The following is a 15,128-nucleotide window of genomic DNA, read 5'->3' as shown; positions in this document are numbered from 1 at the left end:
TTTAACCAAAGATGGTTAACCAATCCAAAATGAATGTAAAGAAACACAGAGAAAGTTTAACTACAGAGATTTTATAGAAATATAGAAGATTGGGTGCAGCTTTATTGCAAGGTTGGTCACGATAAACAGTTAGAGACAGGAAAATAAAAAATGATGAATGAACCCTGAAAAAAACAATAAGTGAAGCAAACAGAGATACGTATATATAATTTACTTGCAGGTAAAGTCCCTTAAACGAACATGTTTAGAAGATAAGCATGTTCTACATTCATACTCAAAGTTGTAAACGCATATTGACATCATTTATCAGATTAAATGGTCAAATCAAATATTTCCAAAAGCTGCAAAAACATTTCTAGTGATATGCATATGTAATGCATGTAAATACACCATTTATCATTTTAAATATTGCAAGCGTTTTAAAGAGTGCCTGTTGTTCCTCCTCAGTGATGCGCGGCCTCCCTCTGGTGGTCACACTGTGTAACGGCAACACGTTTGATCACAGCAGCGGTTTATTTTGCCTTACGTACATCAAAATTGTGTGAAACTCAGATGGTGGAAGGTATCCAAGTATAATTATACATGTATACCTACTGGAAACAATATTATCATTTGAGGGAGCACTTGTCTATCGGAATTTATTCATCTCACATGACCTCACTTGCCCCTCTGACTTCGCGTTTCCGCTACGTGTAAGTGTGTCCCTCTGCGGCTCCAGTAGAGCTTCTCTTCCGGTAAAATAAAGCTGTTGTGTGTGAAGGTCGTGAGTCCAACCTGTGAGTATCTCTTAAAGTACACATCTTTAAACTTGTGTGTTGATTCACGATGATAACGTGTTCATTGCATACTAATAATGACTCCTGATTTGAACAATGTATCCTAAATGTTGCTGCTTTGCTTTAGATAACGGGCAGCCGCTTCAGCTAGCGTTAGCTCATCGTGCTGCTGCTACCGACATTAGCGTAATGCTAACCGACTGCTAGTCACTCATAATGACTATTTTATATTAGTTACGCATACATTACAGCATTGTTTTTGTTGTTATTCTTGTCAAATAGTTATTATGTCATAACACAAAACAGGAAGCCATACTGACATTGTTGCTTTGACCCCTTGCTATGCTACAGCTGTTAGCTCTTCCTGCTAATATTAGCTAATAATACACATTGGAAGTTCTTTGTTGATATTTCTGGATAAAGTCTGATATACCGCAGTGTGACACAGGACCAGTTAGCTGTAGTACCTCACACACACTGAGAGGTCACCTGATCAGTGCAGACATGACCTGGCAGCAGTGTGTGATGGCCACCTGCCTAACTAGGGACATAGGAAAGGAAATATGTCCTTTAAATGTTTGAACAAAGTCAGTGATAAGAGCTGCATCAGGAGTCTGAGTATAATGTTCTTCTTGATGAGTTGAGATTGTTGACCTTCTGGCTTTCTGTTCCTTAAGTAATTTCAGCATTCCTTTATTAGTCTGGAGGGGGCATTATATATCGTTACAGCAAATCATACACATATAAACGGTGCAGATGGCAAAGTACGAGGTCACCGGTTCAAGTCCAGGAAAGAGCAAGTGGCCGAGGTGTCCCTGAGCAAGGCATCTTTCCCTACACTGCTCCCCGGGCTCCGTACATATGGCAGCCCACTGCTCCTAAGACTAGGAGGGGTCATAGCAGGATGTAAATGTTCCCTCTGTGGGACAATAGGGGTATATTCTATTCTATTCTATTCTTCCATAAAGTAACGAGTTAGCTGCAAGATGATGGTATTAAATACTATAATACTAGTATATATTGCTATAGTTATATTACAGGTATTGGGTAGTAGAACAGCTAATAAGCAGACAGTAGAAGTGGAAGTTGAATGTCAGATACAATCCAATAATATTCTTGGGACAGATTCCTCTAAGTTTCTGCAGACATCAGGAGATTTGTCCTTATTTCTTCACAGCAATGTCATGCTGGGTGTATCCCTCAGTCACAACTCCCCAAAAAAGAACATATTTGTATCCAGACCTTTTTTGTTTTTATATACATATACTATCTGCTCATATGTCATCATCACGTTTTCAAATCTTCCAAATATTGTTATCAGTATCTGCCTCAGAAATGGCGATAGAAATGAATGGCCCGACTGTCTGTACTCGGCATGAATACAGATAATGTGAAGCACTATTATTCTTTCCATCTTATATCTACATTACCATGTTTCTCTCTTCTCTGCAGGTGATCCACCATGTCTCTGCAAAAGCCTATGATGAGGGGTTTGTTGGGAAGGCGTCTGAGGTTTCACGTTCCGTCGCTTTCGCTCTGTCCCTGTCGGTTGCTATCGCCTTCAAGGTGAGATGGGAATCTTAACTCTGACACTGTTTGGACCTAAAACCCGGAAACTTTAGCTGCTAAGTGTCTAAATGAGATGACTAAACATCATGTCCAACATTAGCCACATTTTAGCTTAGTGGTGGTGACGTGAAGTCATGTGACCTGTGCTGTAGTTCCTTTATAGCCCAACATTAGCCACATTTTAGCTTAGCGGTGGTGATGTGAAGTCATGTGACCGTGCTGTAGTTCCTTTATAGCCCAACATTAGCCGCCTTTAGCTTAGCGGTGGAGACGTGAAGTCATGTGACCGTGCTGTAGTTCCTTTATAGCCCAACATTAGCCGCCTTAAGGTTAGCGGTGGTGACGTGAATTCTGATACTCTGGCCTTTTTGCAATCTGTTCTCTTTTTTTGTCTCCCGGCAGTACATCGTGACAGAGCCCAGGAAAAAGGCATACGCTGACTTCTACAAGCATTACGATGCCGTCAAAGAGTTCAACGCCATGAAGGAAGCCGGCATCTTCGAGAGTGTGCGGCCCTCCGAGGAGTAAAACCACGTAAGTGTTTTATCAGGCAGAACAAAATCTGAGGGTAAAGTCTTGAGGAATATTACACTTAACATTAAGGGCTGTTGGAAAGGCTTGATTGCGTCACTGTGGAGTGTGTGATGTTCACAGGAGCCGGTCAGAAACAAAGTCAACAGAAACATGAATAACTCTCAGTATCAGCTGATTTTGTTCGTCTCTAATTCGTGTTTTCTTCCTGCAGCTCCTCCTTCGTCACTCGTTCCTGGTCTGAGGATGAAGTTCCTTCTTTGGATGTTATTTACTGATTTAGATGTGAACACCGCTATGCTGTTTGATTCCTCTAAATAAAATATTCTATTAATGTAAAAATGCTTTCTGTGTTTCTTTGTGTTGAGCTTCAGAACATTAGCTTCTAGTCTCATCTTTGAGCTGCGGGTCCATTACAGTTTGCAGGGGGAAACTCCCACATAACCGGTCATGTAATCACTGTATTGCTATTGGTGTTAACATAAAACACTGTATTTAACGTGAGAAGAGAGCGGGATGTAAAGAATCAATCAAATACATTTTTGGGGATTTTCTTTTCTGGATGCAAGTTGGAATATTTTCACTTTGTGTAAGCACAGTAATTGTCTAGTTCAACTTTGTTCATAAAAACACCTTTTTAAACAAACTTGTAACAAATGCTTCACCTGCAGGAAAAAACTAATACAATTTTAGCAAAATCAAGAGAATAAGAAACACCTTACTCTCTTTCTGTTTCGTGCAATATTGGAAAATAACAATGTATTTTGTATTTGAGTAAATTGCACTTTATTTACTGTATATGGCACATTTCATACGGAATGTACAGAAGCAAGTTAAATAAAAGGCAAAAGGATCAAGAATAGACTTCAATATTAAATAAACATATTGAAAGAGCGTTAACATTTAATATATATTGTAAAAAATAAATCCTAAATTGCACATTAGCAGCGTTATTGCACAACAGTTTTTTTCACAATAATTTGGCAATACAAGAACACGTTTCAAAGATTGAAAGGCTTTATTGTCATATAAACAGCAGCTAGAGTGAAGTTATGGCACTGCAACATCAATGTATATAAGACAAACACATTTTAAAAACTATAAAAACAAGATCAATGTGCAAGTACTGCAGAAGAAATACACTTGTACTCATGTCAATTAACAATATATTACAAAAGAATAATGGATGAAAGTGATTTAAAGAACTAACGAAACAAAACAACTCTTACTTAAAAAATGTCAGGAAAAAGTATTTCCATGCCATGAATTTACCTCCTCATTCAACAGTGCTACCTCCTCATTCAACAGTGTAAAGTATTTAAATACTCTCAATGTATTCCACATATGTATATATTTCACATCCTCAAATCTTTAGTGTTGTTATTGTAAATATTCTTCTCTCTTTTTGCACTATTTTATTTATCTTATCTGCACCATGTATGTTGAGTTGTTGGAGGAGCATGGGACATAAGATTTTCATTGCCAACATATACGTTGTATCTGCTGTGCATATGACCAATAAAACCTTGAAACCTTGAAACCTTGAAATTGTTTACCTGTGAGTAATTGCATTGTGTGTGTTTGGCGCCCCCCTGCGGTTTCTCCTCGATACTGCACCCTTTGTCTGCCCGCCTCCTCTCGATCACTTCCTGGTTATTTTCAAACGTCTTCCGAGCTGTTTGTGAAACAAGTCAAAAGTTACCGAGACACCGGAGGGGGGTGAGCTCAGAGGCAGGGAAACTACACCGGAGAGGAGTCTGTACCGTCTGTGAAACACGTGTTACAGAATGATTACCGGACGGTGTGTTTTCAGCGGCTAACGGGCGGCAGGAGCTGCTTTAACACTGCTGCTAACAGTTAGCTTAGCCTAGCGTAGCGAGCTAACATAACAATTGTTAGTTTGAAGGTATTGGTAGCATCAGCTAGCATCAAATAGCATCGACTCGTTCACGTCAAGTTCTCCAGAGAAAGGGGGTCCAGAAGAGGACAACATTATGGAGAATAAGGACAAAGTGCAGCTGAGGAACCACCCTCGCAGGTACATTTAAGACAATAATGAAAATATGTATTCATCTTCAACCATTGGTGTTTATTTTGTATCAAACATTAACACTTTACAACATTTTAAGGTACTTATTTTCGGTCAGTAACACTGAATAGTGCAAATGCAGTATAGATCAAATCAAATAAACGGTTTAGCTCTTACAGAAATAGAAACACAAATGTTGATGTGATCTGGCTGCTGTTGGTGGTGCTGCAGGTGGGATGGAAATTCACGATTCAAAGGCTTCATTGTCTTATGAACAGCAGCTTCAGGAGCTATAGCAATGAAAATCTGGCTCCTCCAACAATGCAACATAAATATATAAGAAGATGCAAGACCAGTGTGCAAGTAATGCAGAAGAAGTCAACTATCTACATTTCAGATAAGATACTGTTCTCAATTACCAGGTTATATCAATTTAGTGCAGATTTTGAGTGTTTTATATAAAGGTACCTGTGTTGGAGTGTATAATTACTCAGGTGGAAGAAGCTCTCAGTTCTTATACTGAAGTAAAAGTAGAAGTACCAGAGCGTAGGAATACTCTGTTACAGTAAAAGTCCTGCATTCGAAATGTACTTAAAAGTACCAAAAGTAGAAGTGCTCGTTTCCCAGTCTGGCCCATATCAGATTTAGATTTGGATGAATGCATTAATGCCGCAGGTAAAGGTGAGGGTTATTTGGATTACTTGATATACTGCTGAGTAGCTTAACCTATAAGAGTACATCATGATTTACTGGTGGATTTACAAGCTACATTTGTGGAGTAAAAAGTACAAAATTGGCTCCAAAATGTACTTACTACTCTTCAGGTAACTTTACTTCCATGTCTATGAGTCTTGATCTTGTGTGTTTTAATAAATATCAGGTTTGGGATGTTTAGGCTCATGGTAGTTATTTAGTAAACCTGTGCTCAGATATCTCGTCTGGTTTCTGCTTCTCATTCATTCATGGTTCATAGATAGACTCCCAGTTGTACACGAGTCCACCTCCTATTGAATTAGCGTCTTCTGTTCCAAATCCCTCAGAATGATCCCTCTCAATGCCCTGCTGATCCGATGTGATGCCCTTAATGCCCTAATTCTGTTGGCAAACTTTGACTTAAGCTGCTTTAATCTGTGAGGGTTTATCCCACCCCGCTCACTGAGGTGCAATCATTCATGTGTCGGGTGTAAAAACAGAGGTGTGAGGCGTCAGAGAGCACAGCACGCTTAGAGATGCAGAGTAAAGTCAAAGGAAATTCAATAAAAAGGAGAGTTTCAGTTCAGTTTAGTTTGTTAGATGTGTCTGAGTGAGGAACTGAGGAGTTCCTATTCTGTCGGTTATCAGGAGGATGTTGGTACAGCCTCTCCTTTATCACGTCCACTCACTCCTCCACGGTTTCCTCATTGAGCTGACCTACAAACAGCTGTTTTCAGATCATTTCAGCCCTTTGTGTCAAAGCAAAACTCTGGGAGTGGTTCTTAAAAATGAACTGGAAGCAGGATTTTAGAAAAAAGCAAGAGCAACAATTCTGTAGTATTTTGTTTTATTGAATTTATGAAGTCGAGAGTTTCCTAGTGATATCTTTAGTACTTAATCGACTTTACTTTGTCCTGAAACAGCCCAAGCAATATATCTTTTATTTAATTAATGAATCATAATAAAAAATAATTCAAAAACTATATTTGGGGCATTAAGAGGGTTTTTCATCCATGTTAAAATACCTAATATTAATGATATATTCAAATCCAGTCAACATTTAAAGCATGTTATTTAAACCCTTAGATTAAGAGACTTCTATCACTTTGAGTTGAATAAAAACAATGCAAACTTTAAAACTGAACTCTTAAAAAGCTGCTTTTATTCACAGTTTGGTTAAATAACTCTGAAGTTGAGTAAAAACAATGAAAGCTGCTTTTTATCTCCACTTGTTTAAACACACAACTGATCCATACACCAGGAGAAGCAGCAGTCAGTGCTTCTGGATGTAAGAGTTGGATCAGTGTTTGATGGAGAAACGGAAAGAGGCGAGGGACGTCCCGGGACATTTTATATTTAGTAATGTAAACGTTGCAGCTCCCTCGGCCGCAGCAGATGCACACATGCGATTATGGAAAGTTCACAGAGTCCAGAAGAGATGCAGATTATGGGCTGCTCAGATCTGGCTCTCCCGAGGTTCTGGATTCATGTCCTCGCAGTTTGGCAGCGACGGGCAGAGATGCATTTAGCTCAAAGAGGCTCTGTTATCAACTGACCGCCGGAGCGTTTCTCTGAGCCTTTAGATATTTAAAAATGAAGGGTTCCACTGTCGATGCTAGCTGACCAATAAAGGTTTGAATTCCTGAAACAACATTTTATTTGAGAGGCCCTATTGTACTTTTTTGGGTTGTCCCTTCCTGTAGTGTGTTTATATAGGATTCTGTGCATGTAAACGGTCTGCTAAGGCTAAAATGCCAAATTTGAAACGCCTCCATTGGACTCCTTTATTTACTTGTAGCACACAGTGACATCACTGTGTAACACTCGCGCTTCTATTTGTTAGCGCTCCAACACATTGTACGTGATAGGCTAAGGGGCGGGACATCTCTAAGCAGGTTGACCAATCACAACAGAGCTAACCAATCAGAGCAGACTGGGCTCTGGTTTCAGACAGAGGGTGAAAAGAGGAGCTGCAGAACAGGCAGTATGAGAAACATAAAGAGCTTTCTGAACATTAGAGCATGGAGACATGTCCCAGGAGAGGACTCTTTAAAGTAGAGACTCTACATACTGATATACACCTGAACATCAGCAGGAGAGGACTCTTTAAAGTAGAGACTCTACATACTGATATACACCTGAACATCAGCAGGAGAGGACTCTTTAAAGTAGAGACTCTACATACTGATATACACCTGAACATCAGCAGGAGAGGACTCTTTAAAGTAGAGACACTACATACTGATATACACCTGAACATCAGCAGGAGAGGACTCTTTAAAGTAGAGACTCTACATACTGATATACACCTGAACATCAGCAGGAGAGGACTCTTTAAAGTAGAGACACTACATACTGATATACACCTGAACATCAGCAGGAGAGGACTCTTTAAAGTAGAGACGCTACATACTGATATACACCTGAACATCAGCAGGAGAGGACTCTTTAAAGTAGAGACGCTACATACTGATATACACCTGAACATCAGCAGGAGAGGACTCTTTAAAGTAGAGACTCTACATACTGATATACACCTGAACATCAGCAGGAGAGGACTCTTTAAAGTAGAGACACTACATACTGATATACACCTGAACATCAGCAGGAGAGGACTCTTTAAAGTAGAGACACTACATACTGATATACACCTGAACATCAGCAGGAGAGGACTCTTTAAAGTAGAGACACTACATACTGATATACACCTGAACATCAGCAGGAGAGGACTCTTTAAAGTAGAGACCCAAAAGTCCTTGTATAGTCCAGTGTGAGGGTGGAGCAGTCTGTCTTTGATTCAGCTTGATTTAATATCTGTCTTTTTTTTATCTCAAGCTGCATCTTTGGAGCTATTTTAGTTTCACACTGAGGCTATTTTTATCCAGTCTAAACTTTATCAAGCATCTGGAGGAGTTGTGTAGTTCTGCTCAGACTGAGAGCAGAGGGGAGGAAAACAGTGATCAAATACTGCAAATAGACAAAATGGGGCGATGAAGCTTCAAGAGTAAGACGTACCGGGTGTAAAATGATCACTTATTGAGGTTTTTAATCAGAAGTATTGTGATATTTGGTTCTCTCTGTACTCCCCAGCCCCACCCTGGATATACGATGAATTCAAACGTCCCCTTCGTGTCTCTCTCTCTCTCTCTCTGTTTCAGACAGCTGAAGAAGCTGAGCGAAGACAGCCTCACCAAAGAGCCGGAGGAAGTGTTCGACGTCCTGGAGAAGCTGGGGGAGGGGTGAGTTATTTTACCCCTCTGAGTTTAAACGTGTGGGTTCAGATGTGTTTCCATATATTATCTGTTCCCTCCGCCGCTCTTCTCTGGAGCTCATCAACCCTGTCTCTTCATTTCCTGTTTCTCAACACACTTCCTGTTCACGGCGGCTGATTGACGCTGTGTGTGTGTGTGTGTGTGTGTGTGTGTGTGTCACCGATGATGCTCTCGTTTCTTGACAACGAGCGACACGGCCCTTCCACTGGATCTGTCAGTGTGCGGCATCAGCCAATCAGCAGCCTCCATGATGACTCTTTGTTTACATGTATTGATGGTTCTGCCTTTTGCTGTGAGGTGGGAGAGACAGAGGAATGAGTCAGCAGGACCGACTGTGAGATGGTTCAGCTGATACTCAGAAGTTCCTCATGCTTATCGAGCCTCGCATGCAGCAGCGTGACCAAATGAACGGTGTTATTATCAGAAGGATGTAAGAACCAGTGTTTCTGGAAGGATGCCAAACAGGAAGTCTTCCCGTTCAGCAGAGGGCAAACCAACGTTCATCTTTTGGACTGAGCTGGTGAAAATAAATACCTAAAAGTTCGTTAGTTAAAATGCAGGGGTAAAAACCAAATATTTACTAAAATAATAACCATGATAGATAATAGAATTCAGAACAATATTTCCCTGTCAAGTGTATTTCAGTTGGATGTGAATGCCTGTATATAAAATAAGCAAAATAATATTAAGCGTGCCCCCTCAAACCAGAATACAGATTTCCCCCGTAACATGTTGAAGTGAGGCCAGGAAACAATCTCTGTGGGTCAGAAAGGGTTCACTGAGTCCAGAGATATGGAGACGGGGTCAGGGGTCAGGTCAGACGGCAGAGACAGCTTACGGAGAATAAATAGGGGATGGGTGTCCGGTGGGTCTGCCGGGGGACGAGTGGCAGGCAGCAGGCTGACACTGAGACTGAGATTTCTGATCCTTTCTTTTACTCTCCTTTTTTTTCCTCTGGAGAGGAAGTAAAGAACCTCTGGATTTATTTGTTGTTGGAGGTGGAATATAGGACTCGGCAGCTTTAAGACGTGAAGACAGTGTTATTATCAGCTTCTCTCTGATGCAGTATCTCACCTGAAAGTGGGCGGGGCTTAATTTCCCCTGTTTCGCCTCATGCTGCATTGTTCTATAAAATCCCCTGAACAGCATAAACTATTTCTCTCTTTCTGTTCAGTAAACAGTCCTGTCTTTATCCTGCATGCTGATCAAATACTTCAGTGTAAGGAGAGTCTTTAGCTTAAACTACGATGAAGATAAAAACAGCATGAAACAACTTCTGACATTTGAGTGTAAGCCAAGGGTTGCTGATTTATACCCGTGAGCTTCATGTCAGTAACCAGCTGTTAATTGGCTCATTCTCAGCGGATGTAAACACTGATTCTCTCTCTCTCTCTCTCTCTCTCTCTCTCTCTCTCTCTCTCTCTGCAGGTCGTACGGCTGTGTGTTTAAAGCCCACTATAAGGAGACCGGGGAGATCGTGGCCATCAAACAAGTTCCCGTGGAGTCCGACCTCCAGGAAATCATCAAGGAGATCTCCATCATGCAGCAGTGTAACAGGTGTGTGTGTGTGTGTGTGTGTGGTAAAGATTCCCACACAGAGAGGGGCTTCCTCTGTTGCCGGGCAGATTACCTTAAAGAAATCAGCTGTAAACGAGGTTTGGATTTATTTAAAATAAATGTTTCTGGATTAGATTTAGTTTATTAATCCCAAATAAAAAATGCAATAAATACTAAATATCAGCATAAAGCATATTCTCATCACAAATGACAGATTATTTAGTAGATTTAACAAACAAAAACACACTTTTTCCTTTCACTTTTTATTGTTTTGTGACTGCAGACATAAAGCTCTTGTCCGAAGCGTCTCTCTATCGTTTCCGCCACAGAGGAAACGACAGAGACATGAAACAGAACGTCTGTGTTCTTGGGGGGTTTCCCTCAAGAACACATTCCCCTCTCCTCTAGAGTGTAACCGGAAACACTCACGGTTGTATTTACTCTTGAGATTTACTCTGCTTTACTGTTATTACTTTACAGATACTTTACTGATTTAAAAATAAACAACAACAGTGTAAACGATGCAATTACAGCTAAATGATAGTTTGGAAATACAGTTAGAAATGAAATAAGAGACAAAACAGAAAAATAAAAGATTCAGATTCACTCTAAAATCTTTAGTGAGAGATTGAATCATAAAGGCTTTTTGCAGTTCCACACTTGATGAATCTGAGAGACACGGCTGTAATACTGTTGCCCTTGCTCTTGTTTTTGTTGACATGAAGCTCTGGTTGTTGTTGTTGTTGTTGTTGTGTGAACAGGAAGAAGGATTACAGCAAACATGTTTCACTCGTCATACGGAGCCTGTTGTTTTACTGATCCAAACTTTAACGTCTTCAGACTTCTAATAAAGACCATGTTACAGAAAGCCAGAGACCTACAGTGGTCTAAAACAACCACAGGAAGGGACTCTACTTGATGACACACTGATATTGTGTGTGTGTGTGTGTGTGTGTGTGTTTAATATCTGTGTTTAATGTGTGTGTTCAGCCCCCATGTGGTGCGGTACTACGGCAGCTACTTCAAGAACAGCGACCTGTGGATCGTCATGGAGTACTGCGGAGCCGGATCAGTGTCCGACATCATCAGACTCCGCAACAAGACGGTAAACACACACACACACACACTCACTCACTCACTCACTCACTCACTCACTCACTCACTCACTCACTCACTCACTCACTCACTCACTCACTCACTCACTCACTCACTCACTCACTCACGTCCTGAATACTAAGGTGTACAGTAGATGTAAACTCCTCTACGGGATATTCTGCTGCAGATAAACGAGGAGGAGGCCGCGGCCATCCTGCAGTGCACCCTGAAGGGTCTGGAGTATCTGCACTTCATGAGGAAGATCCACCGAGACATCAAGGCGGGGAACATCCTGCTGAACAACGAGGGTCAGGCCAAGCTGGCAGACTTCGGGGTTGCTGGACAACTCACAGTGAGTCCTTATGTTTCATTATGACTAGAATCCCATCTTCTCCACAGTGAGACGAGCATTCAGAACCTCTCCCCCCTCCTCTCCTCCGCAGGACACCATGGCCAAGAGGAACACGGTGATCGGCACGCCCTTCTGGATGGCTCCCGAGGTGATCCAGGAGATCGGGTACAACTGTGTGGCCGACATCTGGTCCCTGGGCATCACGGCCCTGGAGATGGCCGAGGGGAAGCCGCCCTACGCCGACATCCATCCGATGAGGGTGAGACTGGGGAAGAGCTTGGGTTTATAAAGGGGAGCCATAGATGTGTGTGTGTGCCCGGTTAATGATTGTACTGTAGAAGAAACTGCAAATGTTTATTAAATATCTTTATTTTGATTTCTTTAATCTCTTTTCTTGCACATTATTATTTCTACTTCTCACGTCTTATGTCAGTCCATTTCTTCTAGATAAAATACCGGTTGAGTATTTCTCTGCTTGAGTTACTGAGCTTCTGCTTTCCTCTCCAGGCGATCTTCATGATTCCCACCAACCCTCCCCCGACGTTCAGGAAGCCCGAGCTCTGGTGTCCGGAGTTTCAAGACTTCGTCAGCCAGTGTTTGGTGAAAAACCCCGAAAGCAGAGCGACTGCCACACAGCTGTTACAGGTAACACACAATACACCTCCACTACTGAACCTGAGCTGTAGACGTAATTCAAAGCCAACTGAAAACAATCTTTAGAAAGGTTGTTATTTAGGGTACACTGGAGTTACACCTAAAGTCATGTTAATATTGAGCTTTGTTTAATGTAGTTATCCCTGCATTAGGGGGCAGTGAGAGGGCAAACCTCCACAAGTGTATATATATTATTCTGCATTTTAATTTATTTTCAGTTTCTTATTTTCAGTTTCTTATTTTCCCCTTTTTCATTACTTTTATTTATTTTTGGGTTAATGTTTTCACTTAAAAAAACAGCCTCTGAATTCATGGCATGTTTCTACTACGTCATTTTTTCCTACTGTATAAAAAAAAGAATTCAGATAAATTAAAGGAAAGAAAGGAGGTTTTTATTTGGTTATACAATTAAAGTGTATTTGTTTATTTAAAGAGTAACCTTATCCACTAAAGGCTGGGTTTTTATTCTAGTTCAGAGCCATTAAATCAGACTTCAGCTGCTCGTGTGTGTGCCAGAAAACAAAAAGGAAATGTGCTTTGTACCTCCTGTCCGTCTTCCTCTCCAGCACCCTTTCATCATGTCGGCGAAGCCCAGCACCGTCCTGCGAGCGCTGATCACAGACGCCATGGAGATCAAACTGAAGAAGCAGGAGGAGGAGGAGCAGAGGGAGCAGGACGCAGAGGACGAAGACAACTCGGTACACACATTGTCATTACTATATCAACACCTGAGTGTGAAAGAGAATCAGACCCTGAACACATGGCAGAAAGAAATACAACATGAAGATTATTCAGCCCCCTTAAGACCCCTCCCTCTGACCCGTCCGGTTGTCCCGCTCTGTTTCAGGACGAGGACGAGGTGGATCAGGGCACGATGGTTCGGGCGGGAACCGGCGACTCCGGAACGATCCGATCTGCGGGGTCGTTGTCCGGCTCGCTGAGCGGCACGGCCCGGACCATGATCTCTCACGACGACGGCACCATGCAGTCCCAGCTCGGCACCATGGTGATCAACTCTGACGAGGAGGACGAGGAGGAGGCTGGCACCATGAAGAGTAAGACCCTCTAAGCTCCTACAGCGTCACAGTAAACAGAGGTGCAAGAAGAAGGGCTGCCCTCTGAACCCTGCCTTGTTCTTTGATATTAGATATTCTAAGGAGATGAAGAATGCAGACGTCGGCGCTTGCAATGATTTATTTCTTCCCACATCGTACAGTCCTTACAAGAAGGACACATCGATGCCACCGTGTAGACTCAAGAGTCAAAGTCATGCGTTCAAATACAAATCTTAATTTAGGAAAGCTATGAAATATACTTTAAGTATTCATCTTACAAAGTTCAACAAAATGATCTAAATTATTCTAAACAAAACCAAATATAAAGCAGATTCAATCTGTCTTAAAAAATCATGGATTTGCTGTTTATATTTTTTATTACAACTTTGAAACTACAAATAAAAACAGGAGTTGAAATCAAATATAAATCAATCAAAATGGAATTATGGGAATAAATGACGCAGCTTATAATAAGTACTCTAGTTCAGTACTTCCTTTCCAGCACTGTTAATAGAGCCTCTGCAGATGAGCTGTGATCTGACGCTCAGATAAAGGTCACCATGAGGAGGAATCGGCTTTTAAAAACTGTAAGAGGAACAACCCGATGAGGAACGTGTCGGAACAGAAGTGTGTGGTTGAGTCGTCACTACATCTGGCCTTTATTAGAAAGCAATGGTCTTAAAGCGGTTTTAACTGAGCATGTGCTGTAGTTGCTGAGCGCTGTAGACTGAACTCTGAGTGAGTTAATTAGATGTGTTTTTGTTTGGATTCAGTGATGGCAGCATGGGGATCTTTATGCTTCATCAGAGCCCCAAATTTTAGCCGATTTCCATCATAAGTGCAGTTCCCCCTTTATCCACTAGAGGGTGCGTGTGTGTGTGTGTGTGTGTGTGTGTGTGTGTGTGTGTGTGTGTGTGTGTGTGTGTGTGTGTGTGTGTGTGTGTGTGTGTGTGTGTGAATAGTTTTATCACCTTTTTTATTTGCAACATGAGTTTTCAGTGTGGTAGAGCATCTGTAGATCAGTGTCATCACTTCCTGTTTTTAGCACCAGAGTCCTCTCTAGCTTTGTAATAATCAGCTCTTCTGTTAAGCTGCTCTTTGAGGTGAGTAGTTTAGAGAGCTCCTGTTCCTCCCCCCTGATGGGACTCTTAGGATTCCTCTCAGATGCTCTTCAGGTGATCGGCTCACTAATTACTACACTTAACTCCAGGAAGCACCCTCAACATCTCCAGCAAGGGTTGCTACATATTGTTTACTGCAGCTTCAGAAACGCTCAAGAACTCAGCTGACCTCTCCAGGCTCTTTAGTACTGCTCCGGTTTAGGTGATGTATTCTAAAGCGCTCGGTTAATAACATGATGGAAGAATATGTGATATTTCTTGACAAGTTGACAGATATCAGAAGAGATGTCCCTGAGTGTGTGTTTCTGCACATGTTAAGACAAAAAATAGACGGAGCGCGCAGTACGGGAACTCGCCTCGCAGCTGCACGCGCCTGGAGCAGAGCACATCTGGACTTGAGTCAAAATTAGCTTGAGTCCAAGTC

General features: G+C 41.6%; 2 protein-coding genes across 2 annotated transcripts in view; both read left to right on the top strand.

Annotated features, from left to right (window-relative positions):
* Positions 1–2,228: 2,228 nt before the first annotated feature.
* LOC134882559 (cytochrome c oxidase subunit 6C-1) lies at positions 2,229–3,218 on the top strand. Its single transcript, XM_063910339.1, is given in 4 exon segments — positions 2,229–2,299; positions 2,302–2,342; positions 2,748–2,879; positions 3,091–3,218. Coding segments are annotated over 3 exon segments (228 nt in total). The 5' UTR covers positions 2,229–2,238; the 3' UTR covers positions 2,874–2,879; positions 3,091–3,218.
* A 1,287-nt stretch (positions 3,219–4,505) lies between these two features.
* LOC134882558 (serine/threonine-protein kinase 3/4-like) overlaps positions 4,506–15,128 on the top strand; it is a 29,968-nt gene continuing 19,345 nt past the window's right edge. The window contains exons 1-9 of the mRNA XM_063910338.1: positions 4,506–4,914; positions 8,757–8,837; positions 10,299–10,427; positions 11,418–11,532; positions 11,710–11,874; positions 11,966–12,133; positions 12,382–12,519; positions 13,095–13,226; positions 13,376–13,583. Of these exons, the coding sequence (XP_063766408.1) occupies positions 4,871–4,914; positions 8,757–8,837; positions 10,299–10,427; positions 11,418–11,532; positions 11,710–11,874; positions 11,966–12,133; positions 12,382–12,519; positions 13,095–13,226; positions 13,376–13,583 (1,180 nt within the window). The 5' untranslated portion in view covers positions 4,506–4,870. The remainder of the gene's footprint in view (positions 4,915–8,756; positions 8,838–10,298; positions 10,428–11,417; positions 11,533–11,709; positions 11,875–11,965; positions 12,134–12,381; positions 12,520–13,094; positions 13,227–13,375; positions 13,584–15,128) is intronic.

This window comes from Eleginops maclovinus, chromosome 20, assembly GCF_036324505.1.
Source record: "Eleginops maclovinus isolate JMC-PN-2008 ecotype Puerto Natales chromosome 20, JC_Emac_rtc_rv5, whole genome shotgun sequence".
NCBI lineage: Eukaryota > Metazoa > Chordata > Actinopteri > Perciformes > Eleginopidae > Eleginops > Eleginops maclovinus.
The sequence above is the reverse complement of the archived record's forward strand: the minus strand, read 5'-3'. Positions and strand labels throughout refer to the sequence as shown.